Source organism: Gobio gobio, assembly GCF_949357685.1.
Source record: "Gobio gobio genome assembly, chromosome: 13".
Taxonomy (NCBI): domain Eukaryota; kingdom Metazoa; phylum Chordata; class Actinopteri; order Cypriniformes; family Gobionidae; genus Gobio; species Gobio gobio.
The window spans coordinates 32,947,199-32,971,328 of record NC_137106.1 but is presented as its reverse complement, the minus strand read 5'-3'; the positions used below and the strand labels follow the sequence as shown (position 1 = coordinate 32,971,328).

Below are 24,130 nucleotides of genomic sequence, written 5' to 3'. Positions count from 1 at the left end.
AATTTCTATCTATCTATCTATCTATCTATCTATCTATCTATCTATCTATCTATCTATCTATCTATCTATCTATCTATCTATCTATCTATCTATCTATCTATCTATCTATCTATCTATCTATCTATCTATCTATGTCTGATTTCAAACTGTGGTAGAGCAGCGCCATCTCATGGACGGAATCCACTACTGCAGCGAGCCTCGCTATAGTTGAAGAATTCAAGGGCGGAATCGAATGTATCCAAGTTTCCTCTTTCGACACTTTGTAACCCACATTCAGCGTCACAGTAGGTCAAATTTACAAAATTCCGTTCTAAAACAAACGTCCTCAGACGTCGGCGGACAGAACGTTTTTTTTTTAATCTACCCCTCCCCTCTAAACAGTTCAAACAAAACTTCCACTCCTGCTGTAACCGTCCAGTTTGATGCGGACACCTCTTGGACTCTTTTCTCCCTTAAAAAAAAAAAATCCCTGATTCCCGGTCAGTCGTCTCCTGTAGGATAAGCAATACGATCTGCTCCCCAACTCCATTCTCTATTTTTGTGCTTCCTTGTGCTGCCAAGCCCCTGACGTAATGCTCCGTGTTAATTATTAGCATGTGGGAAGCGATGCAGAGACTCTCCTCTGCTGCTTAAACAAGAGCGACTGACTGCGGGGAGAAAAACCTCGTCAAGATGGCCAAACACACTGACCCAGAGTGAAGGGGCACCGCTCCCCGTCCCGTCCCGTCCAGTCCTGTCCTGCGACCAGCACCAATGCAACTGCGCCTTTAGGTAAGTGCCTTCTGACGGTTTTTACTAGAGTATATTAAGCCGTTACAGTATGAACTTGGGTTGCAACATCTCTTGTCCCAGCTTTTTTTGCTACAACAGTAGCTTTGCAGTATGGAAACTGGAAATCAAAACCCGTCAGATTTATTAAAAGTTTTGGATTATTCATTAATTATAGGCTAGGCTACTTAATAAAGGGTTTAGGTGGGTTAACCCACCAGACTGATATGACTTAAGAGTAGGGAATTGCTTCAGACGTAAAGAGTTGTGAAAAGGAAGACTGCATAGTGTGTACAGACTTACAGTAGGGACAGTCGAGCAACAATTTTTGGGAATGTTCTGGACAGTGTGATTCAGTTCGGATATGAACTAGCTATATGAGACGATCGCTTGAGTACCGCATGGACGCGACAGAAGCCTGTGTTTATTTTTATTTGTCCACATCTGATGCTTTTGGATGTAAGCGTGTAATTTAGCTCACCCTACAGGACTCAGAAAAGATCTTGAGGGTGCATTATTCTCGCGGAGTTCCCATTTACAGTTCCTCTGCGTGTAACGTCAGCGCGTGCTTTTAATAGCCTATGATCATTGGCCACTAAATAACAATTACGCAGTAAACTCATTCGTGCCCGCTAATTTGTCAACTAGCCCCTCAGACACACTTAGGTTTTGATTCATCTCATCTCAGAGTCGAATCTTTAGAATCCGATCACAGAAAAGGATTTGATCCCTGTTTGCAGGATTCATCGTTATGCCAGTAGGTGGCGATAAGCGTGTCACTTTTTGTGTAATTGAGTCATTCGTCAAATTCATTTAAAGGAGTAGCTCACTTCAGAATTAAAATTGAATCCTGATCATTTACTCACCCTCTAGATGTTCATGTCTGTCTTTCTTCTGTTGAAAAGAAAAAGGTTTTTGAGGAAAACATTCCAGGATTTTTCTTCATACAGTCTACTTCAATGGGGTACAATGGACGGTTCAAATTCCAGTTCTACACGATCCCAGCCGAGGAATAACAATCGGCCATTTTCCTAAAAAAATAATAAAAATGTGGTAACACTTTACAATGAGGTTCATTAGCCTTGTTAACATTAGTTAACTACATTATTTAAGATGAGCTAATAATGAACTGCACTTTTAAAGCATTTATTAATCTTTGTTAATGTAAATTTCAACATTTACTAATACTTTATTTAAATCATGTTAACATAAATTAATGCACTGGGAACTAACATGAACAAACCATGAACAGCTGGATTTTTATTAACTAACGTTAACAAAGATTAACTAATGCTGAACAGAGGTGCTGTCCATGGTTAGTTCATGTTAACTATTGCATTAACTAATGTTAACTAATACAACCACAAATGTTTGTCTTGCGCTGCTCTGCGATGTACCACACATTATGTATGTAGGCTAATGTATGTAATTTTCATCAAATTTTCTCCTCCAACTTCAAAATCGTCCAACATTGCTGTTTTACCTTTTTTGGTGAAGGGTGTTTGACTTAGTCTTTGCACATTTGCTTTGTAAACACTTGATCGGTACTATCGCCTTTCGCGTGACCTTTCCAACTTGACCACGTAACCCGCTTTGGACCTTTAACCCGTGGTACCCCATTGAAGGCCACTATTGGAGAAAAATCCTGGAATGTTTTCCTCAAAAACCTTAATTTCTTTTCGACTGAAGAAAGACAGACATGAATATCTTGGATGACATGCGGGTGAGTAAATTATCAGGAAATTTAAATTCTGAAGTGAACTACTCCTTTTAAAGCATCGAGTTGCTCCCTACAAAACACGTTTAGCTAACATTGTCTAAGTCCGCATGATATAAAAATGAACAATATTTACAATATTTGATAGTCTTGTGGTGAACAATTAATGCGTGTAAATGAATCCACAGAATTATTTTTTTTATGTTCTCAATTTGCGAGATATTATTCTTTCTCCTCTGACTTTAATGATCGACTCGATGGCTTTCGCTGAATCAGTCACTAGATGTGAGATTCACTATTGAGATGATTAACTTTTGTGTTAGTTCATTCCTTTCATTCGTGAACGAGATGCCTTGATTTTTTTCGTTACGTTGATGAACTAATGCTATTTTCTTTTACTATAGTCAGTATGTGAATGAAAACTATAAGTCTGTGCATTGAAATGAACACAAATTATTCATTCTCTTGAACAATTCAAACACCGATTAATTTAAGAAAGAAACGCCACTGGACAAAACATGTTTGTTTTTGTCTCTGGAAAGGAAAGTAGAGTTGTTTCATCGACTGAAACCATTTATATTTGCCAATTTGTTAAAAATGGTTACCCTGTTTGTGTTTCATCAAAGTATTTGTATATACATGTCGTTGTCAGTCTGGAAGACTCAACCAACAGGTTTGTGTTGCGTTTCCAATGGGTTTGATCGGAAACCAGCAATGTGATAGATAGATCAAAATATATAGACTATACAGCTGATAGTCTACTTCCTGGTAAACTTTCAGCTGGCCAAACCAGCATAATGTAGTCAAACTTGAACAGAGTTGAACAGAGCATGACCAGCTTGGACCATAAACCTGCTTCCATAACACAATTCCCAGCTTTAAGATGAACAATTTTACCATGGCTTGACTTTTTGTGTGTGTTTTTCTTCTGAAATATGGACTGTTCAACCTCTACTCTTTACTTTTACAGAAAGGAGATGTTCACTGTGGAAAATGCCATCAAGACTAAAGCTGGACAGCCACTGTACGCTGGAAGAAAGCTGAGGAAAGTTTTGTAAGCTCGAAGTGGCCAGAGGGCAGGAGAGCTCTGACGAATACCATATCAAAAGCTTCAAGCAGGGATTTCCTACCACCAAGCCTAACTCCAAAACCCAAGAACAAAGATGCAATACCCACTAGTAAATAAAATCTGAAAGGGCTATTCTCTGTCAAACCTCAAGTGAGGGCGAAAGCAAGTGTGTTTTTGTATGGTGAGTCTCCATTAAGCTGCAAAGCAACGTCATTGGGTTGTGGCCATCTCTCCCTCCCCCTCTCAACAAACCCGATTTCCAGTTCTTGGTACCGTGAGCCTGCCCACCAGATCATGATGTTTCGTGACCAGGTGGGAGTCCTCGCCGGCTGGTTTAAGGGTTGGAACGAGTGCGAACAGACAGTGGCGTTACTGTCTCTCCTCAAGCGGGTCAGTCGGACCCAAGCACGCTTCCTTCAGCTCTGTCTGGAGCATTCCTTGGCTGACTGCACCGAGCTGCATGTTCTGGAAAGGGAGGCCAATAATCCAGGTCAGTACAGAAGCTACCACCTTTTCTGCCAGTACTACTAACCGTATGCACGCATGTGGTATTGAGCTGTACCTGTTAAGAACAGGTGCACCCTGCTCCTTTGGTTCAGGTAGAGGTTTCTTGTTGTCTTTAAACCTACCCATTATGATATTATTGTAATAGAGATTTTACTTTGACTTCAGTCTGTATTTAAAAAGCATATGTGATTTTGTATCCATAGTGTTAGGCTAAATTTGAGGGAGGGGTTCAATGTGTGACCATGGAAAATAGCCAAATGACGAAAGAGCACAAGACCAACGTGCTGAACTGAAGGCATGACCTGAGGGTGTTTTATACGTAAAGACAAATGTACAGTAAGAAAGAACTATTGTATATTTCTTTCTTGCACACATACATGCTCTAAAACTCAAACATGGGATTCCCATCAGAGTTTATAGTGGGCTGATACTCATAAAGAGCCTCCTTGCAGTGGTGCGTGTTGTATTTTATATGAGGGATTTTAGTGCAGCTCTGTCATTGTTATTCTAAAGCTTCAAGATGAAGACATCAAAGAAGAACTCATGAAGGTTTTTAAAGTGGTCCTCACCCTGGTGTGTCCACTGACATTAAAACCAGCTGACGGGGTGCAGCCCATCTGAAACTATTCTGGATGGTGTATTTCTGGTGTATGCTGTTGGAATCATACGTTGATAATGAGCTTCTGGTTTGTTATTGCAGATGGTGGATTTGCATGCTTGTACTGTATGTGGTGGTGACCTTTTGAATGGATGCACTCCAAATGGGACTGTCTGTGCATGCCTACCTGTTGTGATTCACCTAGGGCAATATTATGCAGTTGTGCCTATGTCAGCCTAGAGCTCATGTCAGCTTCCTATTACTCACCAGACGGAAGGCATTCTTTGGTTAATCAGCGTATTTTCTTTCATTCAAGCAGACGTCTGGTTTAGCCTGGGCCCTCATTAAGTATCTGACTTCAGACGTTTTTCTGTATGAAGGTTACGTTTTGACTTGTTTAGATCAGCAAAATTGTAACCAATCTTGCGTTGATATTTTACACCGTTTTTGAGTTTTCTGACTTGGGTGTGGTTTTGTATTTGAGGGCTGTTCAGCGTTTCTAATAGCAAAGACACTTGGTTATTAAGGTGAATTTTTTAAATATATACAAATTGTGAGAAAAAACAGTGACTGATAAAATGAATTAAACTTTTTATTCATTCATACAGCCTAAGATTTCTATGTAATATAGTCTGCATGAAAATATTTAGGGAAAAATTATAATTTTATTGTATATTTTACATATATAATTTGATCATTAATCAATAGTCTGTTATTTTAATTGAGCAGTAAACATATATAGTACTGGTCAAAAGTTTGGAAACATTAAGGTTTTTTAATGCTTTTGAAAGTGGTCTCTTAATCTCTGCATTTATTTGATCGAAAATACAGTAAAACTGTGAAATAATTTTAATTAACTGGTTTCTGTTGTAATATGTTTTCAAATGTAATTTATTCCTGTGATGTCAAAGCTGAATTTTCAGCATCCTTACTCCAGTCTTCAGTGTCACATGATCCTTCAGAAATCATTCTAATATGCTTATTTTCTGTTCAAGAAATATTTCTGATATTATTATTGTTAAACACGGTGGTGCTGCGTAATATTTTAGCGAAAACTTTTTTTTTCTTCAGGATTCTTTGATCAATGGAAAGTCAAAAAGAACAACATTTATTATAAATATACGCTTTAAAAAAAAAAAATTATTAATTTCATAAATATCTTTACTGTCTTTTTATATAAATTCAATGTGCTTTTGCTAAATAAAAGTATAATTTTTTTCCCTTTTTAAAAAAAATCTAATTTACCCCAAACTTTTGAATGCCAGTGCAATCGAAAACTTTTTCAACATTGATAATAAGAAATTATCTTAGAATGATTTCTGAAAGATCATGTGACACTGAAAACTGGAGTAATGATGCTGAAAAATCATCTTTGCCATCACATAAATACGTTACGTTTTAAAATATATTACAGCAGAAACCAGTTAATTTAAATTGTAATAATATTTCACAGTATTGCTGTTTTTACTATATTCTTGATCAAATAAATGCAGCCTTGGTGACTTTCAAAAACATCAAAAAAACAGTAGTGTATATATATTTAATTTTAAAATCCCTGTTCATTAGAATGGTGTATATGGAGTTAACTCGCAGCTGGAAGTTGAGTGGAAAGATGCAACTATTTGGAAAGAACCGCGCCAATGAGAGGAATCCACAATGACCTACTTATTTCCCTCTGTGAAGGAGCTGCCTTGTTCCCCTGACCCAAATGATGCAACTTATTTGCCTCTCATCTCAGCATCACACACTGTAACCGAATGCATGTGTGTTTTTATGTGTTAGTCAGAGGTAATATTGCATATGTTGTATTCATTTTCATATCTTAAACTTTAAATGTTAATAAGGCAGTTTTTTTTTTGTATTTACTTCCTGATACCTTCATCTAGTTATATTAGTCTTAACCATCATCAGGTTTAAGTTTGCATTATGCGATTAAGTATCTATGAAGATAGTGAAGCCAAAACACACAAAGTTACACAGCCCTGGCTTAGGTTTTATTGTTGTTAGAATTTTTCGACCGTTCCATCCACTGTGGATGTCAGATAAAACAGAGTGTGTGTATATCTATGTGCGTAAACAAGAGAGGGGACGTGTTTGTCGGAATATTATTCCTGTCTGAGCTGGTGTTTAACCCTTGGCCCTTTTTCCACCCCTCCACCTCACAGCCCAGAGGCAGAGTAGAGCCCGGACAGGAGGGGCACTGTTGTTATGAATGACTGACTTCATACCTCTGTGTGTGTACGGCGCTGTGTGTGTGTGTGTGTGTGTGTGTGTGTGTGTGTGTGTGTGTGTGTGTGTGTGTTTGAGATGATGAAGGCTCTGAGTTGTTTTTCCAACATGGTGGCCTCTCTGTGAGATGCTGCAATGTACCTTCATAAATGTCAAACACCCATACAGCATATACTGTATATATCTAAACCCAACCAGCTGGACTGAACTGACATTCCCCATTGTGACAGGTAATGTGACGGGATTTTATTTGTATTGACATACTTATATTTTTGAATAGTCATTTGTTGAACCCTTGCCCCCCATTCACACAGTAAGTTTAATGTCAAGCTGTTGAACTTTGGTTTGTAGTGAATCTACAGTTTAGAGCTGAAATGTTACAGCATTAGAATTCAGTTTTTTTTTAATGTCCCATAAATCAGTTAATTTATTGGTCTGTTTTGATTTTGCTTTGTGATTTGTCAGTGAATGATTGAAGGGCCCTAGATATAGACTTCGGCAAGTACTCATAATAATCATGGCATAACATTGTTAATTTGACATTTCATGCTTTTGGCAGACACTTTTATCCAAAGCAACTTAGATTGCATTGATGGTATAGATTTTTGTTTTTCAGTTCATGCATTCAATGGGAATCGAACCCATGACCTTACTGTTGTTGGCACTATCCTCTATAGTTTGAGCTACAGGAAATCTAATTTTGAATGTACTTAATGTAGCCTGAATATTTTCATTTCATAATGTAATGGTCAGTCTTAATGCAGTTCCTCTCTTAAGGTGGTCATGACATGAATTTTTTACATGGAAATTATTTTAATGTTTTCCTTGAGGTTCTCTTGTAATGTTAATAGTTTTTTTTGCACTAAAAGCATATTTATATGTAGAAAAACTTTAATTTTCGACCCTCTGTCTGAAATGATCATTTGTTTTAAGGCTTGTCAGTAAACGACCACTGTTATGATTGGCTAACATCATTGCAATAACCTCCTCACTATTGCATGTAAGTGTTTTGAAAACATTATCTAAACCGTCATTTACAGACCAAGCATTATAAAATCGTTTACTTATGATTTGTGATGCAGTTGCTGTCAGATTCAATGTTGGCTGCTTCATCTGTCAAAAATTACACTGTGCCTTGTTTACTAAACAATCAGTGGTCAAATTCTCTGAACATACATATTATCCTCTGACACAAACCAGGACGGCATTCAAAATAAACCGTCCACTTGTTCCTTTTTGAGTATCACACCTATTTTTGGGCAGTTTCTCCATTCATCTTTGCAGGACCTCTCAAGCTCCATCAGTTTGGATAGGGAGCATCGGTGCACAGGCATTTTCTGATCTCTCCAGAGATTTTCAATCAGGTTCAAGTCTGGGCTCTGGCTGGGCCACTCAAGGACATTCACAGAGTTGTCCCGTAGCCACTCCTTTGTTATCTTGGCTGTGTGCTTAGGGTCATTGACAGTGAGGCCAAAGAGTTCAATCTTTGTTTCTTCAGACCAGAGAACTTTGCTTCTCATGCTCTGAGAGTCCTTCAGGTGCCTTTTGGCAAACTCCAGGCGGGCTGTCATGTGCCGTCTGGCCACTCTACCAAACAGGTTTGATTGGTGGTGTGCTGCAAAGATGGTTGTTCTTCTGGAAGGTTCTCCTCTCTCCACAGAGAAATGCTGGTGCTCTGTAAGAGTGACTGTTGGGTTCTTGGTCAGCTACCTGACTAAGGGCCTTCTCCCCCGATCGCTCAGTTTGGCCGGGCGGCCAGCTCTAGGAAGAGTCCTGGTGGTTTCAAACTTCTTCCAGTTACAGATGATGGTGCTACTGTGCTCATTGGGATCAAATTGTAGAGACATCTCAAGGATGATCAGTGGAAACAGGATGCACCTGAGCTCAATTTTGAGTGTCATGGCAAAGGCTTTGAATACTTATGTATATCTGAATTTTGTTTTGTTTTTGTGTAATACCTTTGCAAAGATTTCAAACAAACGTCTTTTACGTTGTCATTATGGGGATTGTAATAATAAATTTAATCCATTTTGGAATAAGGCTGTAACATAACAAAATGTGGAAAAAGTGAATTGCTGTGGATGCTTTCCGGATGCACTGTATGTCAAAAGATCAAGGAAAATTTGATTTCTCTTGTCATGACCCCATTAAGGAAAGAAGCAAAATTTTATTAAACAAAGATTTTAAAATCACGCGCACAAAAAAAACGTAGACTTATTTGCGATGTTTAAAATGCAGCTTTTTTTGCTATGCATCAAATAGTTGTATTGAATTAAAATAATTTAATATTGGCATCTTTGTGGACACACAAACGTGTGTGTATATGTGTATATATATATATATATATATATATATATATATATATATATATATATATATATATTAGGGCTGTCAAAAGATTAATTGCGATTAATCGCATCCAAAATAAAAGTTTGTGTTTACATAAGATATGTGTGTGTACTCTGTTAATTATTATTTATATATAAATACACACACATTCATGTATATATTTAAGAAATATTTGCATGTATATACTGTATATACATTTATATAATCTATAATATATATAAATATAAATGTTTTATAAAAAATAATATTTTTTTCTTAAATATATACATGCTTGTGTGTGTATTTATATATAAATACACATATATAATACATGCATATAATTTATCTGTATAATTTGACATCTTATTTATATGTTCAAATAATAAATGTACATATTTATTTATTTAAATTCTTTTTGAGATCTGTAAAGCTATTTATGACAAAGTTTAGAAAGTATATTAGTTACTGCTAATGATAGCTTCAAATGTTGTTTTTAAAAAATGCTGTCTTTTTTAACATGGCTAAAGTATTTTTTACTGTTGTGTGTGAGCTTTCTACAGTTTATTTTGACATGATTTTGATTCTTTCCTTAAGAGTGGAACTGAACGCATTACGAGCGAGTATTACATTTGGGAAGGAAGATAATTAGGATACATTGAAAAGTCAGTTAACATTTTGAGTGATATTACTCTATGATTATGAGGTTTGTGTGCTTTACTGCCTTCATCCATTGGCCTTGAGACATACCTCCCCTAGTGACCAGTGTCCAGACCCTTCTCCTGTCTGGCCTGTTTTTTGTTTTCTTCCTTTGCTGCCTTTCGCAGAACGTCAATGAGCTGCTTGGAAAAGAAAGAGTGCTTGTTTCTGGTTTGGGTGTCGAACTGTTACATCGCACCCACGCATGAGCAAACAGTTTATTTCTGGCCCTTGCTGAACTCATACGCAACCCTAGGAAGAGCCATGGAGAACCTGGCAAAAATATTCATTTTTTTTTGCTCTGGATCAAACTCTCTTTTTTATAGTGTCAGCCCTTTCTGAAAGTATAAGATGAGTCAGTGTGGAAGGCCTCCCTTTATCTTCTGTGTTGACTTGACCGTTTTAAAATAAGCATTTTAAATAACAGCACTTGAGTATTATGACTAGCCAGTGGTGAGGTTGAGAGGTAGGACATAGAGTACACTTCATGTGAGCTGATGTTGTCTGTCATGTAGAATGTAGAGCAGAAAGGGTAATGGGGAAATTTCCTTGGAAGTTCTCCAGCACTACCAAGTATCTGGCCTGTTAGGAGTCATTAATAGTCATTAGACTAATTTCAAAAGAAAATATTTGACAGCTTGTTGACATATCATCAGAATGAAATTCAATCAATGATACAATTCTGAGACCTATGGAAAATTTTGAAGACCATGCTATGAGACTAAAATGCTAACCGTTTTTAGCTTAGCACGGCGTCAAAATACAATTTAAGAGAATAACAGTATATTTTACACCAAAATTACATTATAGCATCAGTTTGTTCACCACAGACCTTATTTCAGCCATTTAAACAAAATCCCATTCATAAAACCCATTGACTTTGGGAGAGGGAACCGGAAGTGCTAAAATGCTAGCTTGCTTCCGCGCTTTAGCCTACAAAGTCTGATGTCATATCTGCACCACTCTATAGCTGGATGTCTTTGTCCATATTATGGATTTCCTGTCAAAAGTGTAATATTTCTATGGGTCGCACTTGTAGACTTTCTGCACGAGGGCACCCTCCGGTGTCGGGTATGAATGAAACAAATTACACGTGTGAATTTAGTGCTCCATAATGCTCACATGGCCCTATTTTGGATAAAAATACAACAAAAATTTTCTAAAGAAAAAGAAATATGAATTTTTTGACTAAAAAACTTAAGAGATGTAAATATTAGGGATGCAACAATACAGTTAGTCCACGGTTCAATACATACCTTGGTTTTTAACCACGGTTTTCGGTTCGGTTCGGTTTTTTGTAAAAAATAAAACACTACATAGACTTCACTATAAAATATACACTGATTCTTATTAAAGCTACTGTATTAGTTTTTCAGTCAAGAGCAGTGAGTGATTTTATCTTTGTCTTTTGTTGTTGTATTAACATTAAAGGGATAGTTCGTTCAAAAATGAAAATTCTGTCATCGAGAAATGAATACAGATTTGGAACAATATTAGAGTGAGTAAATAATGACATAATTTTAGAGGTGAACTGTCCCTTTAAGGACAGCGTGTTCACTACTGCCCTGTTGTCAATTTAAGACCTCCGTGCATCTAATATACAGACACACGCGATTTTACTTTCACTTTAGACATATCCAACTGTGTTTATGTTAACCTTGTGTGTATTTGACAGTATTAGCGCAGTAAGACGACTACTTAGTTCAGTAATCTCGTGTTTGACAGGCGTTTAGTGCACGCGCTCGGAAAAGCGCATGTTAAAACCGTGCACGCGAATGAAACCGGCAAGGCTTTAAAACGCATGCAAATAATGAACTTTCGTGATTGTGAATAACTCTAGTGTTTCGTGAGTATAACTCTACCACTAACGTGTGATGTGAATGTATGTCTTGTTGTTCAGTATTGGAATGGAGGAAAATTATAGAATTTGCAGAAAAATAATTAATTCAATGCAAAACCGAAAAACCGCAATTCACAAGCGCGTATTGAACCGTGAAGGCCGTACCGAACGGTTCAATATTATATTGAGAATTGTGGCATCCCTAGTAAATATAATAAAACTCAGAAAGGTGTCGGCAGTTAACAGGTTAATGTATAATTTCAGTATCAGGACTAGCAAAATATTATCGTAACTTATTCTTTGTATAGTGGCAGGATGGAGGTGGGTGAACAGGTTAGTGGTTTTGCCCCCTTTTGTGCTGTCTGCTGGTAGAGACTCTCCTCTGTCTTATCAGACGTCATGATTTTGCACGGCAGTAGTAGCTGCGCGCACTGCGTCTTCTGCTTTATGACAGATGGCAGCATTAAGGTGCAATACTACCACTTATTGTACACTCTAAAAAATAATCTGTTGGCTCAACAACAAAAATGTACGCAACAGTTTGCGAGTTTAACAACTTTGAGTGAATTTACATTCAACCAACAAGCTACATTGTGTTAGAGGAACTTAATCATTTCTAAGTTTATTAATGATTTCTGATTTAAAAATTAAGTAAATTGTAACCCTGGAACCAATTAATCTTATCTATTTCAGTTCAAATCAACAGATATCAAAGCACATGCTAACAACTTATTTAACATGTATATTTAATAAACATGTAAGATATTATTTGTCACTGGCATTAGCGCTACTCTTCAGCAATGTTAACCACAAAAACTTTAATAAATACTAAAATAATTAAATCAACACTTAATTTCAACATTTATTCTTCTTCTCCAGTCCTATGCAAAGCATGCTGGGAACTAGAATTTGCCTAATTTCCGAAGTTATCAAGACAATTTCATGAAGTTACTTCAACCTAATATTTTTTTTTAAATAACAGATGATATTAAGTTGATGTAATGATTAACGCTATTTTGTCAACAGAACAAAATAATGTTTGCAACTTAAAAGGTTTAATTAAAACAATAAATTGAATTGTTTAACTTGCAAGTGCAACCATGCATTTATTTCTTAGTTGTGAAAGGTTCCCTGAATTACTTTTTAGAGTGACTTAGGATGTGAACCAGGTGCTGGCGCTGGATTATTTATGTCATACTCATATTATCATGTGTGCTATTCGTTTAAAATATTACGATTATCGTGATATTGTCACACCCATAGTTAACACGGTATCGATATTTCGATATTTGAATCACATTTATTGTCAATACCATTACATCATCTGTCTCCACCTGTTATCCCAATGAGTCCTTGGGTAAGATGTAAAAAGTGTACTGTATTGCTTTTGGATAAAATCACCAATATTTCATCTCTCTCACATTATTCTGCTAGACTGTTTTCCCCTTATACAGTAGAGTTGTCTTTTTAGCAATACCTGCACTTGCTTTATCTCTTCCAATCTCCAGACCTGAAGTCCCTCTTCTTCTTGTTCAGCAGGTCTTTTTGGCTCTATGGGGATTTCATGACTTGTTGCTAGTAAAACACAATGTACTTAAAGGAACAGGTTACCCATGAAACTTTGTCATACATTTCATTAATAGTTCATTCCACCAGAAATTTCATTTTTGGGTGAACTATCCCTTTAAGACACTGATGCTCATTTTTATACCTTTTAGACCATCCAGACAAACTACAAGTCCAACAAAATACAGTGTTATTTTTTTACAAAATAGTTAATAAGCACTGTAGCACAGTTGTGATTTTAGAGCAGTTACATGTTCTGTTTTTGTCTTTATAAAGTTTTTTGTTAAACCATAAAATGGTTTTATGTAAATAATATACAAACAAATGCTAGGTGTCAATATTGATCCTGGTACTCAATTCTGAACCTTTTGTTTCTTATACCCTAAAATAATGGAACACTGCAGATCTTAATATAACCATCGGTTTTAATTTATAATCAATATAATGAAATACACATTTTCTACATCGATTACTGTGCATTTCCTCCTGTTCCTCTCATCCAGCCTCAATTAAATGACATTTTTAAATAATCAAAAATCCTTTTGACCCGGCCTTAATCATCTATCAGTTGTCAATGTCAATTTAATGGCAAAACATTTATTTTAATTAGCATTTTTTTGTTGGATATAAAACATTAGATGTTAATGCGGTGTTGTATACAGAAGACCTTGAACATTAGGCTGTCAAAATTGAACTGAACATTTCAGACATACTTTACTTTGGTACCACTTCTTGTTTTTCACGCAAGTAAAGGTGTTGAAAGCGTGGCGCCGATGTTAACTTTGTTAAGGTGTCTCAGGAAAATGCTGAGCTTGGATGACATCAGCACTTGAGTCAGTCTGGGCGATAACTTACACATCACCTGTTTCTCATCTTAATGAATGGCAAAATATGCTCATCTCAGCGAAAAGGAATGGATGACATGCAGGTACTTGAAAGGCATAAGATATATCATCTTTTCTCCTTACTGAGTAATGTTGCTTCCCTGCTGCTGTTGAAGGAGACGGTGTTTAATTTGCGGTCTTGTCTATACTGTTGTGCTCAACTGCAAATTGGTTTGATTAGCTGAGACAGCAATACTTTAATCTTTTTTGTAGGTTACATGCAGTTTTCATACATTTAGCTTTTTGTCTTTTGTAAGATGCTTGTGTCTAATGTTGTCTTGAGGTTTGCTAAAGAAGACTTTCATGAGATCAATCACCTTTCAGTCACGTAAAGATGATTATAAAACATCCCAATTAGGGCTGCGCAATATATCAAAATTATCGAAATATCGCAAATGTACATATCGCAATATGTATATCACAAAGGCACACTATCTGAATGATTTTAATAGGCTACTTCAACATTGTGAAAAGTGTATGTTTTAGGTCGACGCATATAGCAGAGAATAGACTGGACACACGACTGTTACTTATGTGACTTACTTGACATTAAAAAGAGTTATTAAACACGATATCTTGCGGAAAACAACTCCTTGCAGTCTCGTGCTGTCTGCTGTGTGACACACACACCAAAACGTGCGCACAAGCCGTTCTTTCTTTCTTGTCTCTTGTTACACACTCGAACTGTCAAATACACACACAGTTATGTCAAAATGGCTGTCTTGATGAGTATTCATGTAAACACAGTCGGTTATGCTTTAAGTGAAAGATATCAGTTGGGGAAAGAAATAGATTTTACACACTTAAAGCAATATCGTATCGCATATCGAATATCGCATTATTTAACAAGGATATCGCATATCGCATTTTTCTTCAATATCGCACAGCCCTAATCCCAATTATTCATTTTTACCATGGCCAGTTGTAGGATTAAGTAGTTTAATAAAATTGTTTTATTGCAATGAATATTACTGAATGAATATGAAAATATATATATATATATATATATATATATATATATATATATATATATATATATATATATATATATATATATATATATATATATATATATATATATATATATATATTTATATAATATATATGATGATATAAGATAAGATGACGAGATATTGTAATGATTTAAAAAAATTCTATATAAATGTGGCTTTACAAAACACTTTACAAAAAGGTTCCAAATCTAACAGTGAGCAATGCATTTATTTACAATATTTATTAATCTTTGTTAATGTTAGTTGACTGTTGATTATTTCAGGTTAGCTCTCATGTTAAGTTTTAAGTTGTATTCATAAATGTTGAAATTAACATTAACTAAGATTACTAAATTATTTACAAGTATTTTTCATTGTAAGTTTATGTTAACTAATGTAGTTAAAGCACCAGTCTGTAAGTTTTGCCTCTTTGTTGCCATCTCTGTTTAAAATATGTAATTGCAATTATTTGCGGAATTATCTTCTTTACGTGGGTTGTGCATCGGCATGGCTCCTTAGCGCGAATCAATCTAATGTTTTGAGGAGTTTGTGTGGCTGTCATTCATTCACCGCATCTGATACTGTACTTTGGAATCATAGATTCTATGTCTTGAAGTATGACCAAAATAAGAATTTTCCCTGGAACAAGTAAGACGATAAGTTTAAATATTCCAGCTGCTATGAGAAAAGGCTATAAATGATCCGCCACCTGCAGCATCCTCACATGCACCTATTAGCCGGACTCCTCCTTTATGTATACAGACGTGACGTAATGACGCAAAGACATGCTCGAATGTCCCGCGGAAATCCACCAGTACCACTCAAATTATAATGCATTATTACTAGCTTACCGTAGTGAATCGGGCTAAGGTAAGGAGATAGTTTTGAACACTGGCTGGTTATGTACTTGCTCAAAAATGGATTTGAGATTAAAAAAGTTACGGACTGCAGCTTTTATTGATGTTAACAAATGGACCCTTATTGTAAAGTGTTATATGATCCGTGAAATATGATTACAATATAAAATAACTGTTTTCTATTGTATTCTATTGTATAATTTTAAATGTAATTTATTCCTGTGTTGGCAAAGCTGAAGCATCATTACTCCAGTCTCCAGTCACATTATCCTTTAGAAATCATTCTAAAATGCTGATTTGGTGCTCCAGAAACATTTTTCATTATTATCAATTTTGAAAACAGTTGTGCTGCTTAATATTTTTTTTTTTATTTGAAAAAAAAAAAAAAATAGTGAAATCTACTGGTGAGGCTCATGGTAGCTCAGCTCTCCTCTTCAACTGTCTCCGGTGTCCTGCTTCACGCTCCTCCCGGTTGTCTCCCACGCCGTCAGACTGGTTCTGTAGCTCATGCCACTCTCGGGGGGAGCTGTCAGTGCACGCTTGACTACAGCAGAGAACAATGCGTCAGAAGACACTCGCTCTTCACATACCCAGCAATTCTGTTTGCTTTACTGTCTTGAGTGTCTTTGGTAAGGCTGGTGTCATGTCTCCTTGTGGCTACTGTTTAGTATGCGTTATTCTGCAGCTGCAGTGCATAGTGCAGGCAGCTGCATCACGGTGCCACAATGCAGACTTTGTTCAAAAGTGCTGATTGCGCTCTTAAGAGGTCAGGCTGAGATTCTCCCCCTCCCACCAGACAGTCGTGGAGCAGGAGTGGGTTGTATTTTGAGTTTGAGGATGTGTTTCTTCCAGTTGCCCTAAATGGGACATTTTGCACACATTTTTTTGTGCAATTATATAACCTCCGCAAAGGAATCTCTGTTCTCTCTCCTGCAGGTACGGAAATAAAGATTTCTTCCGAATAGGAAAATAATGATGGTTGAATGAGGAGGGGGTTCAAGTAGCACAGGGGCCCAGACATTTCCTTAAATAGAGCTCTCTGAGCTCAAATCCACAGACTTGAGGCTCACATTCCAGGAATAGCTCCAGCTGTGACATTCTGCGCCACACAAACACACACACAACCCCTGGAACGTCCACAGGTAGACTGAATTGATGTTCCATTCCAGCGAGGCTTTTATAGACGTTACAGTCATCGGGTACAATGACACATTGTGCCAGCGGTTGTCCCCAGGGTTTCCTTAAGAAAGAAAAAAATTCTAGGAAGCCTGATTTTCCAGGAACACATCAGGTTTCACTTGAGAGCTCTTTTTTTTGCCTCTCATACTGTTTTTTTTTTGGGGGGGGGGGGGACAAAATTCAGCTTCAACTTGATCAATAAAGGTATCATTTTTAAATATAATTTTTGATTTTTAGATAATTTATTGGTACCATATCAAGCTATTGCTCAATAGTATCACTATCACAAGTATTGGATATTTGTACATGGTTGTAATTGAGCATGGTCATTTTCTTTATTTTAAAATTTGTTTTTAATTACCTTTGTTGTCATCTAACGCTAAAGTTTAAAAGCACTAACAGTTTAATCTTGAGAGAATCTCAAATTGACACTCCATTTTTGATACTGTTCATTATAATGCATTATAATATAATAATCATTATAATAATTCATTATATGCCTGAATGCACTTTTTGGATTTAAATGGTTTGATTGTATTGTATTGTTTTATTTTTAATTTACTTAAATATACCATTTGAATATCCTCCATTTATTAATAAACAGAAACAAAAATAATTATTGGTTTATCATTTTGACCTGAATATGATACGCAGATGCAAATAATAAAAAAGTAATTTATTAGATTTAAAAATATATTTTTTAAATGTTATAATTTTAAGTTCTTAATTGAAGGATACATTTTTTTTATTATTTTTTTAATGGAAATTTTGATGAGGAGGCTACTACTGTTAAGTAGATTTTAGTTACTTTTTCATAAAAATGTATAGAAAATGTAGTTGTAATTAAATTTTTGTCTGACACTCTTAATTTGGTTATTCTAACAGTTCAGTTGTTTCCCTTTAGTGTTTAAATGTATCTAGATAATGCAAATTACATGAAGGGACTTGAAAATCAAATGATAATGGTTAGTTTTAAAGGTATAAAATGCCCTTCAGTTTAAAATATCCTATACCATATGAATTGAAAGACTATACATGGATTATTTGTAAATGGAATAACTAATTTGTCACAAAAGTTAACTAAAGAAACACACACATCCCCTTGGGCTTCCACAGGTAGACTAAATTTCCGTTCAATTCCAGCACATCTTTTACGGCTGTTACGGTCATCAGGTTACTATGGCACTTCCTGCCTGAGGTTGTCCTGTCTGGGGGGTATGAATGGAGCAGGTTTTTGGGGCCAAAGTCTGAGGCCTCAGAGTTTCCTCACTGACTGCTGATGAGGTGAAATATTAGCACTCTTTAGCAAAACAATCATAATCCTTCATATCAAAAGGAAAATGCAATGACTAGGCTATTCATTATTGTAATTATGGAATCGTTCATAGTCTACGTATTTTTGCGGTTGTTGTTTCAGTGATTATCACAGATAATCAAAATATTCGGAATGTTTCTTTTTGTCAGGATCAGACCAAACCTGTTTTTGCACTCCAGCACATTTGGGTCTAGATGGAAACGGCGTAACTTATTTGCACAGGTTAAAAGCTTGTCTGGGTTTTTATCTAGCACCGTAAAGAGATCAGATAGAGAAAACGCTTCGGGGTCAATGAATGGGGTTCACATGTGGGACGTGACGAGCTTCCTGCATTTGAGAGCGAGAGCTCATCATCCGTACTGAACAATAGAGATGACTTGGAGCCACCGTGACTGCTGTGTCTACTGACAGAGGCAGGTGTTTCCCACTTTGTTGTCTGTCCAGCTGAGCTCAATGGTTAGTTAGCCTGCGCTGCTATTTCCAACATCGAACAGGATTAGCGGCCATAAATATCACTGGCTCGAAGGAAGAGAGGAAGAAAGTGTACGCGCGAGTACAGACAAACTCTCAGTACAAAGCGCCTGCCAAGCCAAAATTAGAACTGTCGGCCTCATTCTCTAATTTCTACAGCAGACGTAACATTTGGCGATTTGTGTGCGAAGAGGAACTGAGGGGGCGGATGACCTGAAGTTGCATGCTTACATCCTCTGGGTAATTAATTCAGCTGACCAAGGGCAACTCTCTCTGTGTTGGAGTCAGAAGGTCAGGACCTTTGTAGCAGAAAGTGGCAGACGATCACATCTAATCAATGTGGCTGGCAAACCTTCACAAAATTCAACTGGCCTGAGAGCTGAATAATGACGTAACTAACATGACATGACCACAATCATTGTTCTTTCTTGTCTGTACTTGTGGACTTGTGAACGTCATCAGTCACTGCCCAAGTACTGGTCCTTGAAGTTCACATCTAGCCAAGTACAGTTCAAATTCCCGGATGCATCAGGAGGTGACTTTTGCGAACTTGAGATAGCCAATAGCAGATTGTCAATAGCAGAGGAGAAAACCTATGTAATTTAAAAAAAATACTAATGTTATTGTTTTTCAGGTGAAAATGTAGTTGTTTAAAGCTCAAATCTGTGGTAAAGTGAGTGCCTATTTGAACATTTGATCTGATGTTTTTGGAGTTGTGAGATCCAGCCGATCACTCACTGGTTGCTCAGCGCTCATTAACCCCGCCTGGAAGAGCCTTACCTCGGCTAGTCCTTCTTACGTTTGCCGCTGGCTCTGATGGCTCTGATGTCTCCGTAGTGGTTAAACATGAGATATAATTTGTCTTGTGTATATCTAACGGGCAATCTTTTAGAGTCTCATGAATCTATAATTGACCTATCGGTAAGCCCCTCCCATCGAACGCCGATGAGCCAATAGCAGTTGAGTATCAGTTGCGCTGGGACCGGAACTCGGACATCTTTAGGTTTCAGCGTCATAGAGAAACATTGGAAAATCCAAAGCTCTCATCGGTTTGATGGTGTTTATGCTACAAAAATGGTAAACGTCGGGCCTGAGGTACTGCAACAATGACTCCAGGGATCCTGAGAGGATTTTCTGGTTGTCATACTCTCATTAAGTTGCTATTAAAGTTAGTAATTCCCTGCTAACGTACAAACTGACTAACTATAACTAACTGTTCTCATGCAACAGTGTAGGTCAGAAACACGAAGGTCTACATTTCAGTGCATCTCTCCATATTAAACTGATTAAATGTGAATTTATGTAATCTTACCCTGCTGGACATGAACAGTGTTGATCCTGGATGTTATCATCTGCGATCGTAACAAGAGGCTTCTCCCGTTTGCATTGAGATCTGTAAACCATCGCTTCCAAATTAATCTCACACCATATTTATTTTATTCCCCTTTATTTCTGTGAGTTTAGATATGTTTAAAGGTATGCATTATCTGTCTTATAAGGAGGACTCTTATTTTGATGGGTATTGTAGTCTACGGGTAGTGAAAGGGAGAGCTCGCACGCAGTTTATCGTTGTTTTGCAGATACAAAGTTCACCAGTTATTAACTGCACCCCCGAAAAGGCATACGGTCTGTGTATATGTTTGTTTACTGTGAGTGTTTTTGTGTAATTTGCTGTGTGTGTATGTTAATGGTTATGCCACGGAGAGGGCTAGAGAGAGAGAGTTTGTGAATGAGACGTTAATGCGCACTTATGCTTTGTTTGTTTGTTCAGCTCTTACGAGTGAAAAACAATGTAATAAACTTCATAAACCATCAGTAAAGTTTGGCCATCATTCGGACGGGGTATACGCTACATTCGGTGTCCAAAAACATCTTGGGATAAAGTTTTCACACTGACAGCTGTACATTGTAAGATATAGCAACTCCGTTTGTTTGTCCGAGTTAGCAACAGTAACTAAGGGGGGCGGGGCTTACCGATAGGTCAATTGGTTCCCTGGCAAATCATTTTGGCTCAGGGCAAAGTGAAGTTTCATAACTTTATATATTTAGGCTATTTAACTTTATTGTTATAGCCTACTAGAGCGCTGACTTTGTACATTTGACTGAATTGTTTGCTTTATTTCGTATTCATTTCCTTTTTTCATTTCCTTTATTTATAAAGCACAATTTAATACAATACATTTGCCCAAAGTGCTGTACAAAGATAAAAAATAAATAAAACCGAACATACAAAGGTAAATTCAAAGTAAAACACAATGTATATCTTCATATACTTTTATAATGGCTATTATTGATCATTAAAACTGAACTTTTAACAAAGAGAGACAGGGTTGTGTTTTATGTTATATTTTGATATTTCGTGGCGATAATCAGAGTACATGTGCACATAATTCCTGAACCACTTATTAAATCTGTTTACTATTTTTAGAATATAAACGAAAAGAGGCAGGGTTGTGTTTTAGATTTTGTTTTGTTATAAATATACATGCAGTGACGATAATCAATGTACGTGTTGCCTGAACCACATTTGTGGCTATTAATGATTTAAGATTTTTTTAAATGAGAACGAAAAGAGGCAGAGTGGTGTTTAATAGCATATTTAGTTTTATTGTAGACTAAATATACATACAGAGATTACCGGAGTAGCCAGAGCGAGCTGAGTGACGCTATCAAGTACACTGTTGTACCATTTGCAGAATTACCGGACTTGCATCCTCACGTCCTCGTGAGTTCGTTCTCCTGAGCGAACTTGGCAAGTCCGAACTACCAAGGAAGCAAATCCGAACTTTGCGTACTTGGTATTGAGGAATACTCATGGTCTTTGTAAGTTTATTCACATTTTTGAGAATGTAATGTCTTTGTGTCATCAAGAACTTGTAACAAATTGGCACTTCCCCTTGGGAATGAAAGGGGTATAAGTGAATTTTTTATCTGTATGGCTTAGCCCTGCTACTGTACATGCTGAAATGTAGGTGTCCTATAAGGCCCTGACAGGGTGCTGGTGGGGTCCGGGCCTGTGGAGACCTGTAGAGATCGAGCCATTGCCTGTTAAAACTGCTGTTGAGGAAAGGTGGGGCCACTGAAGTTCAACAGGGGCCTATTTTACATTCTTTCTCTCTCTTTTTCTCTGCCAACTAAAGCGTCAGCCTCTCCAGAGCTTCACGCACGCTCCCTGTGGGTGTCATTTCAGGATACCACACATTGATTGTCATTTCTTCATTCTTTCCTCTGTTACTTCTTGGAGTGTCATCTGAGGCTTTCCTCTGAGCTTCCCACTCACAGCAGTGTCTTATTCCCGACTCTTGGGAATCTATTCAATGGGCCTCTGTCCTTCACATGGAAGTATTTCCACTGGTCATTAGGTGGAATGGTGTTTGGTTTAGCCATAAGGTAATTCTCCTCTCTTTCTTTCTCTTCCCCTCCCTTTCCTTTCTCCATATCAATGATGCTCCGTATTTCTCTCCACCCACTACTCTGCTGAATGCATTAGATCTTGGGGAGCCCGTTTAAGGAAGTGTTTGCTAAAGTTGCGTTGAGGGGGATGATCTCAAAAAGAAGGTATGTGTCTAACCAGCGTCGTTTCGGATGCAACGCACCCCAGTCGGAAACTGTGCATTCTTCTGTTAGACCTGTGGTATGCCAGTACATTCCACACTGCTGAGCTGGAGCAAGCAGCCAGAGGGATGGGTGGGGCATCCTCACTCTCTCTCTCTCTCTCTCTCTCTCTCTCTCTCTCTCTCTCTCTCTCTCTCTCTCTCTCTCTCTCTTTCTCTCTCTTTCTCTTCTCATTCTCTAGCCACTTTTTCCAAATAGGCCATTTTTCCTTTCCTCTCTTTCCCTAGTGGAAAAAGTCTTCTCGTTGCAAGTTCGCACTGTGTCCACAGACCAATTCCAGTGTTGTTTTTTCCCTCATAAGTGGAAAAAAGTACAGACAGACCTAATTTTTAGACCTTCTGATGTGTTATACAGCAGGTTTGGTTCTTTTACTGCTGCGTCTGGTGTATATTGGCATTTATTTCTGAACCTGAGGTTGTGTGTCCACTAGGGTTGGGTACATTTTAACCAGTACCGGTACCCAATGGTACCTTTTTTCGGTACTGTAGGGATGTTTACATCAATAACTGTAAAGAAAATGTAAGTCATTTATTGAAGTGTTATTGACATTATGCCAGAGCTGCCCTGGTCTCTGTCTGCCATTGTCTGTGATGTTTGTATACTGTAATATTTACTAGTAAATAGTAGGCTTAGGCTACTAGGTACTTAATTTAATTCATAAAAACAACCATATTAGTTTTTTCTTCTTTTTAATTTCATTTTGATGAAAAGATTTCCCACAAATAATGTGTTGTGTATTTTCTGGTAATCAAATGAAGACATTAGACATTAATTTATATTTTAATTTAATAAAAATAAAAAAAAGTCAAACAAAGTGCTGCACAACTGAGCTTTATACAGTTCAAATTAAAACATGAACATATTTTTTTATTTATTACTTAAAAGATCAAGTTTTGATAATTTATTATTATATTCGTGTTAGTATTATTATTACATTGAGAGTATCTAAATTCTACTGTACAACAGTAATATATTTGTCAAGTTAAACCAAACTTTTATTTTGACGGGTTGCCGTGAAGACCTTTTGAGTTTCTGTGTTTATGATATGACGTTAGTTTTTCTCAAATTACATGGTAAAAATGCTCATAAAGTGACTCGATGGCTCTGGAGATGACGTTTGTGCGTTCATGTCTTCATATGAGACGGCAGACATGGAAACATGTGACCGACACGCACGATTCTGTGTGTGTGTGAGGTAAATTAAACCGCGTATCTGCCCTATTCATTCACACAGAGATACGCAGGATGGTTTAAAGGGGTCATGAATTGAGAAATCAACGTTCCCTTGAGCTTTTGATGTATAAACGGTCATAGTAATATCAGAATATCCTGTACGTTTCAGAGCTGAAAACTTCCTTGTTAGTCAAAGAAAAGCTTTTATAGACACCAGGCCCAGCAAACGATCGATTTCAGAATGTGCCACACCTTGACGTCATTGCGTGGTGAAACACCGCCTCTGCAGAAGAAGATCAACGCATACTTCATCACTGCCTGTTTAG

At 37.0% G+C, this 24,130-nt stretch overlaps 1 protein-coding gene across 2 annotated transcripts in view; it reads left to right on the top strand.

Moving 5' to 3' along the window:
* The first annotated feature begins 160 nt into the window (after positions 1-160).
* The window catches only part of samd4a (sterile alpha motif domain containing 4A), a 55,746-nt gene continuing 31,776 nt past the window's right edge, over positions 161-24,130 (top strand). For both annotated transcript variants that reach the window (XM_079833594.1, XM_079833593.1), the window contains exons 1-2: positions 161-771; positions 3,456-4,044. In XM_079833594.1, coding sequence (XP_079689720.1) covers positions 3,849-4,044 — 196 coding nt within the window. In that variant the 5' untranslated portion in view covers positions 161-771; positions 3,456-3,848. The remainder of the gene's footprint in view (positions 772-3,455; positions 4,045-24,130) is intronic.